Here is a 25319-nt window from a genome sequence, read left to right as displayed (position 1 = left end):
CCTGATTACCCAGATTTATCAGAAATTTCCCTTCATTAGGGAAAATTAAAAAAAAAAAATCCTCATATCCCACATTTCTCGTCCGATTTGAACTGTTCCAAACTCCACACACTCCGCTCACCCTGGACATTCAAGCCAGCAAAATGTCCCTGATTACCAGGAATTACCAGGATTTTCTCTCCATTGCTGGAGAAAAAACAAAAAACTCTGCATATCCCACATTTCTCATCCGATTTGAACCGTTCTACCATCCACACATTCCACTCACCCTGGACATTCAAGCATTTGCTGGAATTGCAAATTCTAGTTACTGTTGTTTTGAGAACCAGCATCCTCTGCACTAGCCATTTGTTTTTGGTGTATTAATTTTGCCAGGGTTGCACGTTTTGAAAAGAGCCTTCCATAGTTTGGTTGCACCTGTTTGGAAAGTGCAATGACATGTTTTGAGGTAGCTTTCATTTGATATACTTAATTGGAGGGAAGATGGAAAGAGTACACACTGTACAATAATGGTGCCTACTCTGTAATCACTTGAGTATTTGTCATTCTCCAGCAAGCGCTGAAAGACAACATGAAGCGACGAGAGGCCGAGGAGAAGCAGAGACGAGCTCAGGCAGCCAAAGAAAAAGCCGAGCGCGAGAAGCAAGAAAGGCAGCAGAAGAAGAGAGGACTGCTGGAACTTAATGCAGGTAAACATTGATCAGTCTTTACCTTTCATCTCTTAATTCCTCGCATGATAAATCAACTTTCAATCAAAGTACAAAGCACATTTTCAGGTCTGGTACATCCTTGTTGAAGCCTTACTCCGAGGTTTTATTTTTGGATGAACAAACCCCGAAACCAGTGAAGTTGTGTAAATGGTAAATAAACACAGAATACAATGATTTGCAAATCCTTTTCAACCAATTGAATAGACTGAAATAGACAAGATATTTAATGTTCCAACTGGAAAACTTTGTAAATTTTTTGCAAAAATTTGCTCAATTGGAATTTGAGGCCTGCAACATGTTTCAAAAAAGCTGGCACAAGCGGCAAAAAAGACTGAAAAAGTTGAGGAATGCTCATCAAACACTTATTTGGAACATCCCACAGGTGAACAGGCTAATTGGGAACAGGTGGGTGCCATGATTGGGTATAAAAAGCAGCTTCCATGAAATGCTCAGTCATTCACAAACAAGGACGGGGCTGAGGGTCACCACTTTGTCAACGAATGCGTGAGAAAATTGTTTAAGAACAACATTTCTCAACCAGCTATTGCAAGGAATTTAGGGATTTCACCATCTAAGGTCCGTAATATCATCAAAAGGTTCAGAGAATCTGGAGAAATCACTGCAAGTAAGCGATGATATTACAGACCTACGATCCCTCAGGCGGTACTGCGTCAAAAAGCGACATCGGTGTGTAAAGGATATCACCACATGGGCTCAGGAACACGTCAGAAAACCACTGTCAGTAGCTACCGTTGGTCGCTACATCTGTAAGTGCAAGTTAAAACTCTACTATGCAAAGCCATTTATCAACAACACCCAGAAACGCCGCCGGCTTTGCCGGGCCCGAGCTCATCTAAAAATATGCGAAGTGGAAAAGTGTTCTGTGGTCTGACGAGTCCACATTTCAAATTGTTTTTGGAAACTGTGGACGTCGTGTCCTTTGGAATGAAGAGGAAAAGAACCATCCGGATTGTTCTCGGCGCACAGTTCAAAAGGCATGTGTGATGGTACGGGGGTGTATTAGTGCCCAAGACATGGGTAACTTGCACATCTGTGAAGGCGCCATTAATGCTGAAAGGTACATACAGGTTTTGGAGCATCCAAGCAACATTATCATGGACGCCCCTGCTTATTTCATCAAGACAATGCCAAGCCACGTGTTAGAACAGCGTGGCTTCATAGTAAAAGAGTGTGGGTACTAGACTGGCCTGCCTGTAGTCCAGACCTGTCTCCCATTGAAAAATAGCACAACGGAGACCCCCGGACTGTTGAACAACTTAAGCTGTACATCAAGCAAGAATGGGAAAGAATTCCACTTCAAAAATGTGTCTTCTCAGTTCCCAAACGTTTACTGAGTGTTGTTAAAAGGAAAGGTTATGTAACACAGTGGTAAAAATGCCCTTGGGACAACTTTTTTTGCAATGTGTTGCTGCCAATAAATTCTAAGGTAATGATTATTTGCCAAAAAAAAAAAAATGTTTCTCAGTTGGAACATAAAATATCTTGTCTTTGCAGTCTATTCAATTGAATATAAATTGAAAAGGATTTGTTGTATTCTCTTTTTATTTACCATTTACACAACGTGGCAACTTCACTGCTTTTGGGTTTTGTATATTCCACTTATGAATCTGCAGACATGATGTCATATGTATAGTAAAGTCCATTTATGATGATGTTCTCACAGGGAAGGTCTAATCTCACATTGCTTTAAATGACATCACTAGGGCTGATATTCCATAAGTCAATGAATCGACGATAAGTGAAAATGAAGTCAGCGAGTTAACCGGACTCCTTGTGAGGCGAGGAGGGCCACGGCTCTTACGTTCTTATTGAAGTTTGTTTTTAATGTGAGTGTTGGGTGAGAGCGCTCACTCTTGCATCGAACTCTGCGGCCGCGGGCGTTTGTACTACCAATAAACGTCAAGTAATAACCGCTTCAAAACGTCCGACGGTTAGTATTACGGCAGGGGTCCCCAACCTTTTTTTCCACCAGGGACCGGTTTAATGTATGCATTACTTTCACGGACCCCGGCTTACTACGTGTGGCAGATAAAAACAGCAAAAAAAAAATGTGCCTTTGGCTGCAATCTGAAAGTCAAGTCGGAGAAAATGCGGTAGTTTATAAATTTACTAGATGAGGCAATTCCTGAAGGAATTGCATGTGAATGCTCCAATGCTGACAGAATGAAGTAAGAATAGTTTGAGTGTTGGAATGTTTTGAATGTTGAAGCATTGGAATTTCCAGGAAACCCGGAAATTGGTTTGGAACTTGGGAAAGACTTAGTTTGAATGTCCAGGATGAGTGGAATATGTTGAATGGTTTGAATAAGTTGAAAAATGTTGGAATTGTGGAAATGTGAAACATGGTTAATTCATTTGGAATGGGGAAAATGTCCCTAAAAACGGAGAATTATTGGAAATCCGGGATTTTTTTGTTTCCAGTTTTTGAAAGGGAGCACACAATTCTTGAACAAGCGGAATATTTTGAAGTTGGAACGGTTTGAGTGGGAGCTGTGGAACTTTGGAAAAATGTCCCATTCTTTTCAATGGGAATTTCATGGAAATTTGGGGATTTCTGGAAAAGAGGGAATTTTTGGGAAAATGCCAAAATATTTCAATGTTCTGAATGAGTTGAAACGGTTGGTGATTTTTCAAATCGGTCGAGAAATGTTAGAGTAGTAACATTTTTAATTGAGAAATGGTATTAAGGATCTCCTGAAATGGGGAAAATGTCCCTAAAAACTGAGAATTATTGGAAATCCGGGAATTTTATTTTTTTTGTACAGTTTTTGAAAGGGAGCACACAATTCTTGAACAGGCGGAATATTTTGAAGTTGGAACGGTTTGAATCAGATGACAAATGTGGGAGTTGTGGAACTTTGAAGAATGTCCCATTGATTCCAATGGGAATTTCCAAACAATTTGGGAATTTCGGGAAATGCGGGATTTTTTTTTTTTTTAAATGGTAAAAAACTTGAATGGTCTGAATGAGTTGAAATGGTTGGTGTTGGAATTTTTCAAATCGGTCGAGAAATGTTGATGTAGTAACATGTTGAATTGAGAAATGGAGTTACAGAATTCCTGGAATTTTGGGAAAAATGGGAATTTTGCCAGTTCAAAAAACAACTTTGTTTTTTGTTCAGATTAAGAGGAATGTTTTGACGGTGGAACAGTTGAAGTGGATTGAAAAATTTCCTTTTTTGACCCTTTTTTCTGGGAGCTATCCTAAATTTGGGGATTTCAGGAAAAGAGGGAATTTTTGGGAAAATGCAAAAAAATCTTGAATTTTCTGAATGAGTTGAAATGGTTGGTCATTTTTCAAGTCGGTCGAGAAATGTTAAAGTAGTAACATTTTTAATTGAGAAATGGTATTAGGGAACTCCTGGAATTTCGGGAAAACTGGGATTTGGTTTGGAACTTGGGAAAGACTTAGTTTGAATGTCCAGGATGAGTGGAATATGTTGAATGGTTTGAATCAGTTGGAAAATGTTGGAATTGTGGAAGTGTGAAAAATGGATAATTCATTTTGAATGGGGAAAATGTCCATAAAAACTGAAAATTATTGGAAATCCGGGATTTTTTTTTTTTAGAGTTTTTGAAAGGGAGCACACAATTCTTGAACAGGCGGAATATTTTGAAGTTTGAACGGTTTGAATCAGATAACAAATGTGGGGGTTGTGGAACTTTGAAGAAGATTCCAATGGGAATTTCTAAACAATTTGGGAATTTCGGGAAATGCGGGATTTTTTTTTTTTTAAATTGTGAAAAACTTGAATGGTCTGAATGAGTTGAAATGGTTGGTGTTGGAATTTTTCAAATCGGTCGAGAAATGTTGAAGTAGTAACATGTTGAATTGAGAAATGGAGTTACAGAATTCCTGGAATTTTGGGAAAAATGGAAATTTTGCCAGTTCAAAAAACCACTTTGTTTTTTGTCCAGATTAAGAGGAATGTTTTGACGGTGGAACAGTTGAAGTGGATTGAAAAATTTCCTTTTTTGACCCTTTTTTCTGGGAACTATTCAAAATTTGGGGATTTCAGGAAAAGAGGGAATTTTTGGGAAAATGCAAAAAAAAATGTTGAATTTTCTGAATGAGTTGAAATGGTTGGTGATTTTTCAAGTCGGTCGAGAAATGTTAAAGTAGTAACATTTTTAATTGAGAAATGGTATTAGGGAACTCCTGGAATTTTGGGAAAACCGGGATTTGGTTTGGAACTTGGGAAAGACTTAGTTTGAATGTCCAGTATGAGTGGAATATGTTGAATGGTTTGAATCAGTTGAAAAATGTTGGAATTGTGGAAATGTGAAAAATGGATAATTCATTTGGAATGGGGAAAATGTCCCTAAAAACTGAGAATTCTTGGAAATCCGGGATTTTTTTTTTTTTACAGTTTTTGAAAGGGAGCACACAATTCTTGAACAGGCTGAATATTTTGAAGTTGGAACGGTTTGAGGGGGAGTTGTGGATCTTTGGAAAAATGTCCCATTCTTTTCAATGGGAATTTCATGGAAAATTGGGGATTTTGGGAAAAGAGGGAATTTTGGGGAAAATGTCAAAAAATGTCAATGTTGAGTTGAAAAAGTTGGTGATTTTTTCAAATCGGTCGAGAAATGTTAAAGTAGTAACATTTTTAATTGAGAAAAGGTATTAAGGATCTTCTGAAATGGGGAAAATATCCCTAAAAACTGAGAATTCTTGGAAATCCGGGATTTTTTTTTTTTTTTACAGTTTTTGAAAGGGACAAGCGGTAGAAAATGGATGGATGGAAGATGCAAATAAACACTCAAATAGGCAAAGTTTAAAACGCGTTGTGTACATTTTCCTTCCTAGTGCTCCACCCAACACGTTTTTTTTTTATATTAGTCGGCCTTTGTTCGTGCATTAAAACGTAGCCGAGGATGGCAAACACAAATGATATCCACATGATGAGCACAGATTGTCAGAATGAAATGAATATTTAACAGCTACTTGGCATTCTTTCCACCGAGTCCGGACCGAATTCACCCACTCGCTCTTTCCCACAAACTCACTTTCCCTTTCTCTTTGTCCGTCCGGGAGCATGTTTATTAACGGAAGAGCTTTCTCTTTGTCGGGGTAGGATAGCGGAGATTTGGTATGTAATCATTTGATTATCCATCCATTCCCTGAAAGCCCCAGAAAGGCTGCATGTCTCCATCACACTGAAGGACACATCTTTCTGCTACACTGAGCATCACTTTACATGTCCTCAAATCTGTCTCAGGTAGATGGCTACTTTTGGTAGCCATCCACAAGCTTCTGCTTGAATTTTTGACCACTCCTCTTGACAAAATTGGTGCAGTTCAGCTAAATTTGTTGGTTTTCTGAAATCGACATGTTTCTTCAGCATTGTCCACACGTTTAACCCGTGTGTGGTGTTCGGGTCTGTGGGACCCGTTTTTATTTTGTATTAAAAGAAAATGATACAATTAATTTTTCAAACTGAGACTCACTGACTGGCTCATTTTCTGTGAAGAACATATATCAGAATACATATTTAATGAGCACACACCATACACCCCCCCCCTACTAGAGATGCGCGGTTTGCGGACACAACCGCGGAGTCCGCGGATTGTCCGCGGGTCGGGCGGTTGAAATAAAAAAAAAATTGGATTTTATCCGCGGGTCGGGTCGGGCGGTTGAAATAAAAAAAAATTAGATTTTATCCGCGGGTCGGGTCGGGCGGTTGAAATAATAAAAAAAAAAAGATTTTATCCGCGGGTCGGGTCGGGCGGTTGAAATAATAAAAAAAAAAAAGATTTTATCCGCGGGTCGGGTCGGGCGGTTGAAATAAAAAAAAATTAGATTTTATCCGCGGGTCGGGTCGGGCGGTTGAAATAAAAAAAAAATTAGATTTTATCCGTGGGTCGGGTCGGGCGGTTGAAATAAAAAAAAATTTAGATTTTATCCGCGGGTCGGGTCGGGCGGTTGAAATAAAAAAAAAAAAAGATTTTATCCGCGGGTCGGGTCGGGCGGTTTAAATAAATAAAAAAATTAGATTTTATCCGCGGGTCGGGTCGGGCGGTTGAAATAAAAAAAAATTAGATTTTATCCGCGGGTCGGGTCGGGCGGTTGAAATAATAAAAAAAAAAGGATTTTATCCGCGGGTCGGGTCGGGCGGTTGAAATAATAAAAAAAAAAAGATTTTATCCGCGGGTCGGGTCGGGCGGTTGAAATAAAAAAAAATTAGATTTTATCCGCGGGTCGGGTCGGGCGGTTGAAATAAAAAAAAATTAGATTTTATCCGCGGGTCGGGTCGGGCGGTTGAAATAAAAAAAATTTTAGATTTTATCCGCGGGTCGGGTCGGGCGGTTGAAATAAAAAAAAAAAAAGATTTTATCCGCGGGTCGGGTCGGGCGGTTTAAATAAATAAAAAAAAAGATTTTATCCGCGGGTCGGGTCGGGCGGTTTAAATAAAAAAAAAATTAGATTTTATCCGCGGGTCGGGTCGGGCGGTTGAAATAAAAAAAAATTAGATTTTATCCGCGGGTCGGGTCGGGCGGTTGAAATAAAAAAAAATTAGATTTTATCCGCGGGTCGGGTCGGGCGGTTGAAATAAAAAAAATAAAAAGATTTTATCCGTGGGTCGGGTCGGGCGGTTTAAATAAAAAAAAAATTAGATTTTATCCGCGGGTCGGGTCGGGCGGTTGAAATAAAAAAAAATTAGATTTTATCCGCGGGTCGGGTCGGGCGGTTGAAATAAAAAATAAAAAAAGATTTTATCCGTGGGTCGGGTCGGGCGGTTTAAATAAAAAAAAAATTAGATTTTATCCGTGGGTTGGGTCGGGCGGTTTAAATAAAAAAAAATTAGATTTTATCCGCGGGTCGGGTCGGGCGGTTGAAATAAAAAAAAAAAAAAGATTTTATCCGTGGGTCGGGTCGGGCGGTTTGAATAAAAAAAAAAATTAGATTTTATCCGCGGGTCGGGTCGGGCGGTTGAAATAAAAAAAAATTAGATTTTATCCGCGGGTCGGGTCGGGCGGTTGAAATAAAAAAAAATTAGATTTTATCCGCGGGTCGGGTCGGGCGGTTGAAATTAAAAAAAATTTGATTTTATCCGCGGGTCAGGTCGGGCGGTTGAAATAAAAAAAAATTAAATTTTATCCGCGGGTCGGGTCGGGCGGTTGAAAAAAAAAAAAAAAAAGATTATATCCGTGGGTCGGGTCGGGCGGTTTAAATAAAAAAAAAATTAGATTTTATCCGCGGGTCGGGTCGGGCGGTTGAAATTAAAAAAAAATTGATTTTATCGTCGGGTCGGGCGGTTGAAATAAAAAAAAATTAAATTTTATCCGCGGGTCGGGTCGGGCGGTTGAAATAAAAAAAAAATAAAAAAAAGATTTTATCCGTGGGTCGGGTCGGGCGGTTTAAATAAAAAAAAAATTAGATTTTATCCGCGGGTCGGGTCGGGCGGTTGAAATAAAAAAAAATTAGATTTTATCCGCGGGTCGGGTCGGGCGGTTGAAATAAAAAAAATAAAAAGATTTTATCCGTGGGTCGGGTCGGGCGGTTTAAATAAAAAAAAAATTAGATTTTATCCGCGGGTCGGGTCGGGCGGTTGAAATAAAAAAAAATTAGATTTTATCCGCGGGTCGGGTCGGGCGGTTGAAATAAAAAATAAAAAAAGATTTTATCCGTGGGTCGGGTCGGGCGGTTTAAATAAAAAAAAAATTAGATTTTATCCGTGGGTTGGGTCGGGCGGTTTAAATAAAAAAAAATTAGATTTTATCCGCGGGTCGGGTCGGGCGGTTGAAATAAAAAAAAAAAAAAGATTTTATCCGTGGGTCGGGTCGGGCGGTTTGAATAAAAAAAAAAATTAGATTTTATCCGCGGGTCGGGTCGGGCGGTTGAAATAAAAAAAAATTAGATTTTATCCGCGGGTCGGGTCGGGCGGTTGAAATAAAAAAAAATTAGATTTTATCCGCGGGTCGGGTCGGGCGGTTGAAATTAAAAAAAATTTGATTTTATCCGCGGGTCAGGTCGGGCGGTTGAAATAAAAAAAAATTAAATTTTATCCGCGGGTCGGGTCGGGCGGTTGAAAAAAAAAAAAAAAAAGATTATATCCGTGGGTCGGGTCGGGCGGTTTAAATAAAAAAAAAATTAGATTTTATCCGCGGGTCGGGTCGGGCGGTTGAAATTAAAAAAAAATTGATTTTATCGTCGGGTCGGGCGGTTGAAATAAAAAAAAATTAAATTTTATCCGCGGGTCGGGTCGGGCGGTTGAAATAAAAAAAAAATAAAAAAAAGATTTTATCCGTGGGTCGGGTCGGGCGGTTTAAATAAAAAAAAAATTAGATTTTATCCGCGGGTCGGGTCGGGCGGTTGAAATAAAAAAAAATTAGATTTTATCCGCGGGTCGGGTCGGGCGGTTGAAATAAAAAAAAATTAGATTTTATCCGCGGGTCGGGTCGGGCGGTTGAAATTAAAAAAAATTTGATTTTATCCGCGGGTCAGGTCGGGCGGTTGAAATAAAAAAAAATTAAATTTTATCCGCGGGTCGGGTCGGGCGGTTGAAAAAAAAAAAAAAAAAGATTATATCCGTGGGTCGGGTCGGGCGGTTTAAATAAAAAAAAAATTAGATTTTATCCGCGGGTCGGGTCGGGCGGTTGAAATTAAAAAAAAATTGATTTTATCGTCGGGTCGGGCGGTTGAAATAAAAAAAAATTAAATTTTATCCGCGGGTCGGGTCGGGCGGTTGAAATAAAAAAAAAAAAAAAGATTTTATCCGTGGGTCGGGTCGGGCGGTTTAAATAAAAAAAAAATTAGATTTTATCCGCGGGTCGGGTCGGGCGGTTGAAATAAAAAAAAATTAGATTTTATCCGCGGGTCGGGTCGGGCGGTTGAAATAAAAAAAAATTAGATTTTATCCGCGGGTCGGGTCGGGCGGTTGAAATAAAAAAAAATTAGATTTTATCCGCGGGTCGGGTCGGGCGTTTGAAATTTAAAAAAAATTAGATTTTAAATAGATTCAGGCGGGTGGCAGTTAAACCAATTCGGAAATATATATACATAGTTAAATGTTGTTACCCACATACGAAAAACGAGCAGGCACCTGCAGCATATGCCACAACAGAAGAAGAAGAAAAAAAAAAGATGGCAACGCCGGCAGCAAACGTGGTACGCGACAAACTAAAAAAAGGGAATACTAAAGACCAGGGGAAAAAAAGGCCAGAAAAGTTCAGCGTGGACTCGTTTTTATGAGGTTGTAAATCAGGATGATAGTAATGCTGGCTACGTGATTTGCAAGAGCTGCGACGCTGTTTATGTCTACGACAGTCACAAAACCGGGACATCTAACATGGTGCATCACATTTGTGAAAAACCCCGAACCTCCACAAACACCCTGAGCATGAGCAGTTTCGTCCGCCGTGATCCCAGAAGAGTGCCACAGGATGTTAAAACAAGATAGAACTCAGCTGCCTGCAGCAGTTTGAGTGGCGCGAGCGCGCTTGGAGGTGCGCTCAGCGCGGCTCCCAGATGATCTGGTCTGGTCATATATATAATGTCGTAACAGACACCTTCATAACAATATGTAATATGTACAATATACACACTGCACAATATAGTATATTGTACAATATAGTATATTGTACAATATAGTATATTGTACATATTACATATTGTTATGAAGGTGTCTGTTACTACATTATATATATATATATATATATATATATATATATATATATATATATATATATATATATATATATACTTGCAGTGTGTATATTGTACATATTACATATTGTTATGAAGGTGTCTGTTACTACATTATATATATATACTTGCAGTGTGTATATTGTACATATTACATATTGTTATGAAGGTGTCTGTTACTACATTATATATATATATACTTGCAGTGTGTATATAAAACAATGTTTTGAAGCCGTTTTAAAGACTTAGAGACGGTTACTCCTATTAGCCACATCTTCCAATGTTTTTTTTTAATCATCTTTAAAACCCTAAAAAAAAGACATGTTCTTGTCTCTCATAATAAATGACAGGCAAAAAAAAAAAAATTATTTATTGAATATTGTGACATTGTGTGCCAGACTGACGACTCCAGGTTGCTTCTGAGCGATGCGTACAATTTGACTTTATTCCTACTCCCATGTAATCTTGATCTCCAAGTTCTGAGTGTCCTTATTTATCCCAGCGTGATGTTTCATGTTGAACACTCCATGCCACACACTGCAGCTTTCAATTCATTGCTCTTGTTTGTTGGATTGTTTTCCTGCAATCACTCTTTATTGTGGCAAGACTGGCATTTGTTGTGGTGTGCAACACGCCATGCAACAGGGGATGGATTGTCTCGGCGTCAAAGAGTTTTGGGTCTGCTCAGAAATCTCTTCTCCGAGTAATGTTGAAGGAGAAAACTGCACATATGACTCTGGGTTGGAATTGATCCAGACAAGTAGTATGAGCCTGAGAGAGAAAAAGGTGAAGTGTATATAATCACTGATCACTTAGGGCTGATGATCCCTATAGTGTTTGTATTTCCTCCCATCCAGGTCATTTCAAATAATTGTACATATATTATTTGACTTTGCTCAGGACCATCTGATACATAAATACAGACTGAGGGTGTATAGATCTGTTAATGATATCAGATATCGCGCTGATATCCGCAAAAAAAGCAAGTGTCGATGATATTGGCTTGCATGTCAAATGTCCGATATAATCCCCGATACAAGTAGCGTGCTTACTTATGCAAAGTTCACATCTAATAGTTCTCAAATATGCACACCATTGCTTCTATTTCTGTCAAGTTAGTTACAAAAGGTAAACGTGCTAGGCCATAGGCTACTGGAAGCTAGCAGCTACACAACAGCTAAGCACACAAGATAGACGTACCTAACAAGTGACTTTAATACACATTCGGTAGCTGTCGCACAAATACCATGAGTGTTGTTGTGCACTTCATTTTAGACTTGTACCTATATGATGAGTGTCGTACGAATACGATGAGCGTCGAAGAAACATACGTGTGTCGCGCAAATACGATGAGTGTCAAAGAAAAATTAGATGCACGTCGCACAAAAACGAACGTCGCACAAATACGATGAGTGTCGCGCAAATGCGAATAGTGTCGCGCAAATGCGAAAAGTGTCACGCAAATGCGAAGTGTGTCGCGCAAATGCGAATTGTGTCGCGCAAATGCGAAGTGTGTCGCGCAAATGCGAAGTGTGTCGCGCAAATGCGAAGTGTGTCGCGCAAATGCGAAGTGTGTCGCGCAAATGCGAAGAGTGTCGCGCAAATGCGAAAAGTGTCACGCAAATGCGAAGTGTGTCGCGCAAATGCGAAGTGTGTCGCGCAAATGCGAAGTGTGTCGCGCAAATGCGAAGTGTGTCGCGCAAATGCCAAGTGTGTCGCGCAAATGCGAAGAGTGTCGCGCAAATGCGAAGAGTGTCGCTCAAATGTGAAGTGTCGCGCAAATGCGAAGAGTGTCGCGCAAATGCGAAGAGTGTCACGCAAATGCGAAGTGTGTCGCGCAAATGCGAAGTGTCGCGCAAATGCGAAGTGTCGCGCAAATGCGAAGAGTGTCGCGCAAATGCCAAGTGTCGCGCAAATGCGAAGAGTGTCGCGCAAATGCGAAGAGTGTCGCGCAAATGCGAAGTGTGTCGCGCAAATGCGAAGTGTGTCACGCAAATGCGAAGTGTGTCGCGCAAATGCGAAGAGTGTCGCGCAAATGCGAAGAGTGTCGCGCAAATGCGAATTGTGTCGCGCAAATGCGAAGAGTGTCGCGCAAATGCGAAGTGTCGCGCAAATGCGAAAAGTGTCGCGCAAATGCGAAGTGTCGCGCAAATGCGAAGAGTGTCGCGCAAATGCCAAGTGTGTCGCGCAAATGCGAAGTGTGTCGCGCAAATGCGAAGTGTGTCGCGCAAATGCGAAGTGTGTCGCGCAAATGCGAAGTGTGTCGCGCAAATGCGAAGTGTGTCGCGCAAATGCGAAGAGTGTCGCGCAAATGCGAAGTGTGTCGCGCAAATGCGAAGTGTGTCGCTCAAATGCGAAGTGTGAAAGAAAAATTTGATGTGTGTTTCACAAAAACAAACGTCGGGCAAATAGGATGAGCGTCAATCAAATACGATGAACATCGCACAAATACCAAGCGTTCCAAAGAAAATGTTCAATGCGTGGTGCACAAGTACGACGTGTCGAAGAAAAATCCGATGAGTGTGGAAGAAAAATACGACAAGTGTGGACGAAAAATACGACGAGTGTGGAAGAAAAATCCGACGAGTGTGGAAGAAAAATCCGACGAGTGTGGAAGAAAAATCCGACGAGTGTCGAAGAAAATACGACAGTGTGGAAGAAAAATATGACGAGTGTCGAAGAAAATACGACGAGTGTGGAAGAAAAATATGACGAGTGTCGAAGAAAATACGACGAGTGTGGAAGAAAAATATGACGAGTGTCGAAGAAAAATTTGACTAGTGTGGAAGAAAAATACGACGAGTGTGGAAGAAAAATATGACGAGTGTGGAAGAAAAATATGACGAGTGTCGAAGAAAAATTTGACTAGTGTGGAAGAAAAATACGACGAGTGTCGAAGAAAAATTTGACTAGTGTGGAAGAAAAATATGACGAGTGTGGAAGAAAAATACGACGAGTGTGGAAGAAAAATATGACGAGTGTCGAAGAAAAATATGTCGCACAAATACCAAGCGTTCCAAAGAAAATGTTCAATGCGTGTCGCGCAAATACGATGTGAGTCGCACAAATACGACGTGGTCGAAGAAAAATACAACGAGCGTCGAAGAAAAATACAACGAGCGTCGAAGAAAAATACGACATGTGTCGAAGGAAGATACAACATGTGTCGAAGAAAGATACACCGAGTGTCGAAGAAAGATACGACGTGGGTCGAAGAAAAATACGGAGTGTCGAAGAAAAATACGACATGTGTCGAAGAAAAATACGACGAATGTCGAAGAAAAATACGAGTGTGGAAGAAAAATACGATGAGTGTCAAAAAAAATCTAGATGCGCGTCGCACAAAAAGGAACGTCGCACAAAAAGGAACGTCGCACAAATACGAACGTCGCACAAATGCGAAGAGTGTCGCTCAAATGCGAAGTGTCGCGCAAATGCGAAGAGTGTCGCTCAAATGCGAAGTGTGTCGCGCAAATGCCAAGTGTGTCGCGCAAATGCGAAGTGTGTCGCGCAAATGCGAAGAGTGTCGCGCAAATGCGAAGAGTGTCGTGCAAATGCGAAGAGTGTCGCTCAAATGCGAAGTGTCGTGCAAATGCGAAGTGTCGCGCAAATGCGAAGTGTGTCGCGCAAATGCGAAGTGTGTCGCGCAAATGAGAAGAGTCGCGCAAATGCGAAGAGTGTCACGCAAATGAGAAGAGTCGCGCAAATGCGAAGTGTCGCGCAAATGCGAAAAGTGTCGTGCAAATGCGAAAAGTGTCGTGCAAATGCGAAGAGTGTCGCTCAAATGCGAAGTGTCGTGCAAATGCGAAGTGTCGCGCAAATGCGAAGTGTGTCGCGCAAATGCGAAGTGTGTCGCGCAAATGAGAAGAGTCGCGCAAATGCGAAGAGTGTCACGCAAATGAGAAGAGTCGCGCAAATGCGAAGTGTCGCGCAAATGCGAAAAGTGTCGTGCAAATGCGAAAAGTGTCGTGCAAATGCGAAGAGTGTCGCTCAAATGCGAAGTGTCGTGCAAATGCGAAGTGTCGCGCAAATGCGAAGTGTGTCGCGCAAATGCGAAGTGTGTCGCGCAAATGAGAAGAGTCGCGCAAATGCGAAGAGTGTCACGCAAATGAGAAGAGTCGCGCAAATGCGAAGTGTCGCGCAAATGCGAAGAGTGTCACGCAAATGCGAAGTGTGTCGCGCAAATGCGAAGTGTGTCGTGCAAATGCGAAAAGTGTCGTGCAAATGCGAAGAGTGTCGCTCAAATGCGAAGTGTCGCGCAAATGCGAAGTGTGTCGCGCAAATGCGTAGTGTGTCGCGCAAATGCGAAGAATGTTGCGCAAAAGGCAAGTGTCGCACAAATGCGAAAAGTGTCGCGCAAATGCGAAAAGTGTCGCGCAAATGCGAAGTGTGTCGCGCAAATGCGAATTGTGTCGCACAAATGCGAAGAGTGTCGCGCAAATGCGAAGTGTCGCGCAAATGCGAAGTGTCGCGCAAATGCCAAGTGTCGCGCAAATGCGAAGAGTGTCGCGCAAATGCGAAGAGTGTCGCGCAAATGCGAAGTGTGTCACGCAAATGCGAAGAGTGTCGCGCAAATGCGAATTGTGTCGCGCAAATGCGAAGAGTGTCGCGCAAATGCGAAGTGTGTCGCACAAATGCGAAGTGTCAAAGAAAAATTTGATGTGTGTTTCACAAAAACGAACGTCGTGCAAATAGGATGAGCGTCAATCAAATACGATGAACATCGCACAAATACCAAGCGTTCCAAAGAAAATGTTCAATGCGTGTCGCACAAATCCGACGTGTCGAAGAAAAATCCGACGAGTGTGGAAGAAAAATACGACGAGTGTCGAAGAAAAATACGTAGCCTAAATACCAAGCGTTCCAAAGAAAATGTTCAATGCGTGTCGCAAAAATACGACGTGTTGAAGAAAAATACGACGTGTCGAAGAAAAATACGACGAGTGTTGAAGAAAAATACGACGAGTGTCGAAGAAAATACGACAAGTGTCAAAGAAAAATTTGATGTGTGTTTCACAAAAACGAACGTCGTGCAAATAGGATGAGCGTCAATCAAATACGATGAACATCGCACAAATACCAAGCGTTCCAAAGAAAATGTTCAATGCGTGTCGCGCAAATACGATGTGAGTCGCTCAAATGCGAAGTGTGTCGCGCAAATGCGAAGTGTGTCGCGCAAATGCGAAGTGTGTCGCGCAAATGCAGAGTGTCGCGCAAATGCGAAGTGTGTCGCGCAAATGCGAAGTGTGTCGCGCAAATGCGAAGTGTGTCGCGCAAATGCAGTGTGTCGCGCAAATGCGAAGTGTGTCGCGCAAATGCGAAGTGTGTCGCGCAAATGCAGAGTGTCGCGCAAATGCGAAGTGTGTCGCGCAAATGCGAAGTGTGTCGCGCAAATGCGAAGTGTGTCGCGCAAATGCGAAGTGTGTCACGCAAATGCGAAGTGTGTCGCGCAAATGCGAAGAGTGTCACGCAAATGCGAAGAGTGTCGCGCAAATGCGAAAAGTGTCGCGCGAATGCGAAGTGTGTCGCGCAAATGCGAAAAGTGTCGCGCAAATGCCAAGTGTCGCACAAATGCGAAGAGTGTCGCGCAAATGCGAAGAGTGTCGCGCAAATGCAAAGTGTGTCGCGCAAATGCCAAGTGTCGCACAAATACGAAAAGTGTCGCGCAAATGCAAAGAGTGTCGCGCAAATGCGAAGTGTGTCGCGCAAATGCGAAGTGCGTCGCGCAAATGCGAAGAGTGTCGCTCAAATGCGAAGAGTGTCGCGCAAATGCGAAGAGTAAAAGAACAATTTGATGTGTGTTTCACAAAAACAAACGTGAAAATAGGATGAGCGTCAATCAAATACGATGAACATCGCACAAATACCAAGGGTTCCAAAGAAAATGTTCAATGCGTGTCGCACAAATACGACGTGTCGAGGAAAAATCCGACGAGTGTCGAAGAAAAATCCGACGAGTGTGGAAGAAAAATACGACCAGTGTCGAAGAAAATACGACAAATGTGGAAGAAAAATATGACGAGTGTCGAAGAAAATACGACGAGTGTGGAAGAAAAATATGACGAGTGTCGAAGAAAATACGACGAGTGTGGAAGAAAAATATGACGAGTGTCGAAGAAAATACGACGAGTGTCGGAGAAAAATACGACGAGTGTAGAAGAAAAATACGAGTGTCGAAGAAAAATATGTCGCACAAATACCAAGCGTTCCAAAGAAAATGTTCAATGCGTGTCGCACAAATACGACCTGTCGAAGAAAAATCCGACGAGTGTCGAAGAAAAATCCGACGAGTGTCGAAGAAAAATCCGACGAGTGTCGAAGAAAAATACGACGAGTGTGGAAGAAAAATATGACGAGTGTCGAAGAAAATACGACAAGTGTGGAAGAAAAATATGACGAGTGTCGAAGAAAATACGACGAGTGTGGAAGAAAAATATGACGAGTGTCAAAGAAAATACGACGAGTGTCGAAGAAAAATACGACGGGTGTCGAAGAAAAATACGACGAGTGTGGAAGAAAGATACGACGAGTGTCGAAGAAAAATACGACGAGTGTGGAAGAAAAATACGTCGCACAAAAACCAAGCGTTCCAAAGAAAATGTTCAATGCGTGTCGCGCAAATACGATGTGAGTCGCACAAATACGACGTGGTCGAAGAAAAATACGACGAGCGTTGAAGAAAAATACAACGAGCGTCAAAGAAAGATACGCCGAGTGTCGAAGAAAGATACGACATGGGTCGAAGAAAGATACGACGTGGGTCGAAGAAAGATACGGAGTGTCGAAGAAAAATACGACATGTGTCGAAGAAAAATACGACGAATGTCGAAGAAAAATACGACGAATGTCGAAGAAAAATACGACGGATGTCGAACAAAAATACGACGTGTCAAAGAAAAATACGACGAGTGTGGAAGAAAAATACGAAGTGTCGAAGAAAAATACGACGAATGTCGAAGAAAAATACGACGAATGTCGAAGAAAAATACGACGAATGTCGAAGAAAAATACGATTTGTGTGGAAGAAAAATACGACGTGTCGCAGAAAAATACGACGAGTGTGGGAGAAAAATACGACTTGTGGAAGAAAAATACGACAAGTGTCGCAGAAAAATACGACGAGTGAGGAAGAAAAATACGACTTGTGTCGAATAAAAATACGACGAGTGTGGAAGAAAAATACGACTTGTGTCGAAGAAAAATACGATTTGTGTGGAAGAAAAATACGACGTGTCGCAGAAAAATACGACGAGTGTGGAAGAAAAATACGACAAGTGTCGCAGAAAAATACAACGAGTGTGGAAGAAAAATACGACTTGTGGAAGAAAAATACGACAAGTGTCGCAGAAAAATACGACGAGTGAGGAAGAAAAATACGACTTGTGTCGAAGAAAAATACGACGAGTGAGGAAGAAAAATACGACTTGTGTCGAAGAAAAATACGACGAGTGTGGAAGAAAAATACGACGAGTGAAGAAGAAAAATACGACTTGTGTCGAAGAAAAATACAACTTGTGTCGAAGAAAAATACGACTTGTGTCAAAAAAAAATATCACGTGTGGAAGAAAAATACGACGAGTGAGGAAGAAAAATACGACTTGTGTCGAAGAAAAATACGACGAGTATCGAAGAAAAATACGAAGTGTCGAAGAAAAATACGACTTGTGTCGAAGTAAAATACGACTTGTGTCGAAGAAAAATACGACTTGTGTCGAAGAAAAATACGACATTTGTCGAAGAAATATACGACTTGTGTCGAAGAAAAATACGACTTTTGTCGAAGAAAAATACGACTAGTGTCGTATTTTGTGTCGAAGAAAAATACGACTTGTGTCGAAGAAAAATACGACTTGTGTCGAAGAAAAATACGACTTGTGTCGAAGAAAAATACGACTTGTGTCGAAGAAAAATACTACGAGTGAGGAAGAAAAATACGAAGTGTTGAAGAAAAATACGACTTGTGTCGAAGAAAAATACTACGAGTGAGGAAGAAAAATACGAAGTGTCGAAGAAAAATACGACGGGTGTCGAAGAAAAATACGACGAGTGTGGAAGAAAGATACGACGAGTGTCGAAGAAAAATACGACGAGTGTGGAAGAAAAATACGTCGCACAAAAACCAAGCGTTCCAAAGAAAATGTTCAATGCGTGTCGCGCAAATACGATGTGAGTCGCACAAATACGACGTGGTCGAAGAAAAATACGACGAGCGTTGAAGAAAAATACAACGAGCGTCAAAGAAAGATACGCCGAGTGTCGAAGAAAGATACGACATGGGTCGAAGAAAGATACGACGTGGGTCGAAGAAAGATACGGAGTGTCGAAGAAAAATACGACATGTGTCGAAGAAAAATACGACGAATGTCGAAGAAAAATACGACGAATGTCGAAGAAAAATACGACGGATGTCGAACAAAAATACGACGTGTCAAAGAAAAATACGACGAGTGTGGAAGAAAAATACGAAGTGTCGAAGAAAAATACGACGAATGTCGAAGAAAAATACGACGAATGTCGAAGAAAAATACGACGAATGTCGAAGAAAAATACGATTTGTGTGGAAGAAAAATACGACGTGTCGCAGAAAAATACGACGAGTGTGGGAGAAAAATACGACTTGTGGAAGAAAAATACGACAAGTGTCGCAGAAAAATACGACGAGTGAGGAAGAAAAATACGACTTGTGTCGAATAAAAATACGACGAGTGTGGAAGAAAAATACGACTTGTGTCGAAGAAAAATACGATTTGTGTGGAAGAAAAATACGACGTGTCGCAGAAAAATACGACGAGTGTGGAAGAAAAATACGACAAGTGTCGCAGAAAAATACAACGAGTGTGGAAGAAAAATACGACTTGTGGAAGAAAAATACGACAAGTGTCGCAGAAAAATACGACGAGTGAGGAAGAAAAATACGACTTGTGTCGAAGAAAAATACGACGAGTGAGGAAGAAAAATACGACTTGTGTCGAAGAAAAATACGACGAGTGTGGAAGAAAAATACGACGAGTGAAGAAGAAAAATACGACTTGTGTCGAAGAAAAATACAACTTGTGTCGAAGAAAAATACGACTTGTGTCAAAAAAAAATATCACGTGTGGAAGAAAAATACGACGAGTGAGGAAGAAAAATACGACTTGTGTCGAAGAAAAATACGACGAGTATCGAAGAAAAATACGAAGTGTCGAAGAAAAATACGACTTGTGTCGAAGAAAAATACGACTTGTGTCGAAGAAAAATACGACTTGTGTCGAAGAAAAATACGACATTTGTCGAAGAAATATACGACTTGTGTCGAAGAAAAATACGACTTTTGTCGAAGAAAAATACGACTAGTGTCGTATTTTGTGTCGAAGAAAAATACGACTTGTGTCGAAGAAAAATACGACTTGTGTCGAAGAAAAATACGACTTGTGTCGAAGAAAAATACGACTTGTGTCGAAGAAAAATACTACGAGTGAGGAAGAAAAATACGAAGTGTCGAAGAAAAATACGACTTGTGTCGAAGAAAAATACTACGAGTGAGGAAGAAAAATACGAAGTGTCGAAGAAAAATACGACGGGTGTCGAAGAAAAATACGACGAGTGTGGAAGAAAGATACGACGAGTGTCGAAGAAAAATACGACGAGTGTGGAAGAAAAATACGTCGCACAAAAACCAAGCGTTCCAAAGAAAATGTTCAATGCGTGTCGCGCAAATACGATGTGAGTCGCACAAATACGACGTGGTCGAAGAAAAATACGACGAGCGTTGAAGAAAAATACAACGAGCGTCAAAGAAAGATACGCCGAGTGTCGAAGAAAGATACGACATGGGTCGAAGAAAGATACGACGTGGGTCGAAGAAAGATACGGAGTGTCGAAGAAAAATACGACATGTGTCGAAGAAAAATACGACGAATGTCGAAGAAAAATACGACGAATGTCGAAGAAAAATACGACGGATGTCGAACAAAAATACGACGTGTCAAAGAAAAATACGACGAGTGTGGAAGAAAAATACGAAGTGTCGAAGAAAAATACGACGAATGTCGAAGAAAAATACGACGAATGTCGAAGAAAAATACGACGAATGTCGAAGAAAAATACGATTTGTGTGGAAGAAAAATACGACGTGTCGCAGAAAAATACGACGAGTGTGGGAGAAAAATACGACTTGTGGAAGAAAAATACGACAAGTGTCGCAGAAAAATACGACGAGTGAGGAAGAAAAATACGACTTGTGTCGAATAAAAATACGACGAGTGTGGAAGAAAAATACGACTTGTGTCGAAGAAAAATACGATTTGTGTGGAAGAAAAATACGACGTGTCGCAGAAAAATACGACGAGTGTGGAAGAAAAATACGACAAGTGTCGCAGAAAAATACAACGAGTGTGGAAGAAAAATACGACTTGTGGAAGAAAAATACGACAAGTGTCGCAGAAAAATACGACGAGTGAGGAAGAAAAATACGACTAGTGTCGAAGAAAAATACGACGAGTGAGGAAGAAAAATACGACTTGTGTCGAAGAAAAATACGACGAGTGTGGAAGAAAAATACGACGAGTGAAGAAGAAAAATACGACTTGTGTCGAAGAAAAATACAACTTGTGTCGAAGAAAAATACGACTTGTGTCAAAAAAAAATATCACGTGTGGAAGAAAAATACGACGAGTGAGGAAGAAAAATACGACTTGTGTCGAAGAAAAATACGACGAGTATCGAAGAAAAATACGAAGTGTCGAAGAAAAATACGACTTGTGTCGAAGAAAAATACGACTTGTGTCGAAGAAAAATACGACTTGTGTCGAAGAAAAATACGACATTTGTCCAAGAAATATACGACTTGTGTCGAAGAAAAATACGACTTTTGTCGAAGAAAAATACGACTAGTGTCGTATTTTGTGTCGAAGAAAAATACGACTTGTGTCGAAGAAAAATACGACTTGTGTCGAAGAAAAATACGACTTGTGTCGAAGAAAAATACTACGAGTGAGGAAGAAAAATACGAAGTGTCGAAGAAAAATACGACTTGTGTCGAAGAAAAATACTACGAGTGAGGAAGAAAAATACGAAGTGTCGAAGAAAAATACGACGGGTGTCGAAGAAAAATACGACGAGTGTGGAAGAAAGATACGACGAGTGTCGAAGAAAAATACGACGAGTGTGGAAGAAAAATACGTCGCACAAAAACCAAGCGTTCCAAAGAAAATGTTCAATGCGTGTCGCGCAAATACGATGTGAGTCGCACAAATACGACGTGGTCGAAGAAAAATACGACGAGCGTTGAAGAAAAATACAACGAGCGTCAAAGAAAGATACGCCGAGTGTCGAAGAAAGATACGACGTGGGTCGAAGAAAGATACGGAGTGTCGAAGAAAGATACGGAGTGTCGAAGAAAAATACGACATGTGTCGAAGAAAAATACGACGAATGTCGAAGAAAAATACGACGAATGTCGAAGAAAAATACGACGGATGTCGAACAAAAATACGACGTGTCAAAGAAAAATACGACGAGTGTGGAAGAAAAATACGAAGTGTCGAAGAAAAATACGACGAATGTCGAAGAAAAATACGACGAATGTCGAAGAAAAATACGACGAATGTCGAAGAAAAATACGATTTGTGTGGAAGAAAAATACGACGTGTCGCAGAAAAATACGACGAGTGTGGAAGAAAAATACGACTTGTGGAAGAAAAATACGACAAGTGTCGCAGAAAAATACGACGAGTGAGGAAGAAAAATACGACTTGTGTCGAAGAAAAATACGACGAGTGAGGAAGAAAAATACGACTTGTGTCGAAGAAAAATACGACGAGTGTGGAAGAAAAATACGACGAGTGAAGAAGAAAAATACGACTTGTGTCGAAGAAAAATACAACTTGTGTCGAAGAAAAATACGACTTGTGTCAAAAAAAAATATCACGTGTGGAAGAAAAATACGACGAGTGAGGAAGAAAAATACGACTTGTGTCGAAGAAAAATACGACGAGTATCGAAGAAAAATACGAAGTGTCGAAGAAAAATACGACTTGTGTCGAAGAAAAATACGACTTGTGTCGAAGAAAAATACGACTTGTGTCGAAGAAAAATACGACATTTGTCGAAGAAATATACGACTTGTGTCGAAGAAAAATACGACTTTTGTCGAAGAAAAATACGACTAGTGTCGTATTTTGTGTCGAAGAAAAATACGACTTGTGTCGAAGAAAAATACGACTTGTGTCGAAGAAAAATACGACTTGTGTCGAAGAAAAATACGACTTGTGTCGAAGAAAAATACTACGAGTGAGGAAGAAAAATGCGAAGTGTCGAAGAAAAATACGACTTGTGTCGAAGAAAAATACTACGAGTGAGGAAGAAAAATACGAAGTGTCGAAGAAAAATACGACGGGTGTCGAAGAAAAATACGACGAGTGTGGAAGAAAGATACGACGAGTGTCGAAGAAAAATACGACGAGTGTGGAAGAAAAATACGTCGCACAAAAACCAAGCGTTCCAAAGAAAATGTTCAATGCGTGTCGCGCAAATACGATGTGAGTCGCACAAATACGACGTGGTCGAAGAAAAATACGACGAGCGTTGAAGAAAAATACAACGAGCGTCAAAGAAAGATACGCCGAGTGTCGAAGAAAGATACGACATGGGTCGAAGAAAGATACGACGTGGGTCGAAGAAAGATACGGAGTGTCGAAGAAAAATACGACATGTGTCGAAGAAAAATACGACGAATGTCGAAGAAAAATACGACGAATGTCGAAGAAAAATACGACGGATGTCGAACAAAAATACGACGTGTCAAAGAAAAATACGACGAGTGTGGAAGAAAAATACGAAGTGTCGAAGAAAAATACGACGAATGTCGAAGAAAAATACGACGAATGTCGAAGAAAAATACGACGAATGTCGAAGAAAAATACGATTTGTGTGGAAGAAAAATACGACGTGTCGCAGAAAAATACGACGAGTGTGGGAGAAAAATACGACTTGTGGAAGAAAAATACGACAAGTGTCGCAGAAAAATACGACGAGTGAGGAAGAAAAATACGACTTGTGTCGAATAAAAATACGACGAGTGTGGAAGAAAAATACGACTTGTGTCGAAGAAAAATACGATTTGTGTGGAAGAAAAATACGACGTGTCGCAGAAAAATACGACGAGTGTGGAAGAAAAATACGACAAGTGTCGCAGAAAAATACAACGAGTGTGGAAGAAAAATACGACTTGTGGAAGAAAAATACGACAAGTGTCGCAGAAAAATACGAGGAGTGAGGAAGAAAAATACGACTTGTGTCGAAGAAAAATACGACGAGTGAGGAAGAAAAATACGACTTGTGTCGAAGAAAAATACGACGAGTGTGGAAGAAAAATACGACGAGTGAAGAAGAAAAATACGACTTGTGTCGAAGAAAAATACGACGAGTATCGAAGAAAAATACGAAGTGTCGAAGAAAAATACGACTTGTGTCGAAGAAAAATACAACTTGTGTCGAAGAAAAATACGACTTGTGTCAAAAAAAAATATCACGTGTGGAAGAAAAATACGACGAGTGAGGAAGAAAAATACGACTTGTGTCGAAGAAAAATACGACGAGTATCGAAGAAAAATACGAAGTGTCGAAGAAAAATACGACTTGTGTCGAAGAAAAATACGACTTGTGTCGAAGAAAAATACGACTTGTGTCGAAGAAAAATACGACATTTGTCGAAGAAATATACGACTTGTGTCGAAGAAAAATACGACTTTTGTCGAAGAAAAATACGACTAGTGTCGTATTTTGTGTCGAAGAAAAATACGACTTGTGTCGAAGAAAAATACGACTTGTGTCGAAGAAAAATACGACTTGTGTCGAAGAAAAATACGACTTGTGTCGAAGAAAAATACGACTTGTGTCAAAGAAAAATACAACGAGTGAGGAAGAAAAATACGACTTGTGTCGAAGAAAAATACGACGAGTGAGGAAGAAAAATACGACTTGTGTCAAAGAAAAATACGACTTGTGTCGAAGAAAAATACGACGAGTGTGGAAGAAAAATACGACTTGTGTCAAAGAAAAATACGACGAGTGTGGAAGAAAAATACGACGAGTGTGGAAGAAAAATACGACGAGTGTGGAAGAAAAATACGACGAGTGTGGAAGAAAAATACGATTTGTGTCGAAGAAAAATGCGACGAGTGAGGAAAAAAAATACGACTTGTGTCAAAGAAAAATACGACGAGTGTGGAAGAAAAATATGACTTGTGTCAAAGAAAAATACGAGTGTGGAAGAAAAATACGACTTGTGTCGAAGAAAAATACGACATGTGGAAGAAAATTACGACGAGTGTGGGAGAAAATGACGACGAGTGTGGGAGAAAACTAAGTGTGTCACAGTCGTAGGGAAAGGCCCACGGTAAGAGCAACCTGTAACTTGTTAGAAATGGTTATATGATGGTGAGATGTTTAGATTTCTGCTACTGTGGTCAGTTTTGTAACATTAATCGGTTTGCTTCCAACCAAAAGAGATAATTCCTGATTTTTTTAACAAGCTTGAATTCTTCCTGTGTTTCAGAGAACGATGAGACGGGTGTGATGGACAGTTTGCTGGAAGCTCTTCAATCAGGCGCTGCCTTCAGGGACCGCAGGAAGAGAGCACCAAGAACCAGAGGTAAGACCTTTTTTTTTTACATGGTTTTAATTGACTTATTTTGTGTCTTGATAACATTTCAGTGATCAAAATCCATGCTTGGATTGATGAGATACTTTCATTGTAGTCTTACCTCTGAATATACTTTGTTGGAAACTTGCAGAACAAATTCTGAAATTGAACAAAAATGGTTTATTTGTTATTATTTTGACCTTCTTAGTTTTGCTGAGCTAATATCAAATATGTTGCGACCTTTGTGGTGCCTTTGAGTGTGTGTGGGCATGGTGTGTTCACGACCTCCTCTGCAGATACCAAGAAGCAGACC

At 40.5% G+C, this 25319-nt stretch overlaps 1 protein-coding gene across 1 annotated transcript in view; it reads left to right on the top strand.

Moving 5' to 3' along the window:
* LOC133615853 (protein diaphanous homolog 3-like) overlaps positions 1-25319 on the top strand; it is a 394852-nt gene that overhangs the window by 279741 nt on the left and 89792 nt on the right. The window contains exons 26-28 of the mRNA XM_061974703.2: positions 554-689; positions 24920-25015; positions 25303-25319. The exon at positions 25303-25319 is cut by the window's right edge and continues 46 nt beyond it. Coding sequence (XP_061830687.2) covers positions 554-689; positions 24920-25015; positions 25303-25319 — 249 coding nt within the window. The remainder of the gene's footprint in view (positions 1-553; positions 690-24919; positions 25016-25302) is intronic.

This window comes from Nerophis lumbriciformis, linkage group LG15, assembly GCF_033978685.3.
Source record: "Nerophis lumbriciformis linkage group LG15, RoL_Nlum_v2.1, whole genome shotgun sequence".
NCBI lineage: Eukaryota > Metazoa > Chordata > Actinopteri > Syngnathiformes > Syngnathidae > Nerophis > Nerophis lumbriciformis.
Note: the sequence above shows the minus strand (reverse complement) of the source record. Positions and strands in the feature narration are given on the sequence as shown.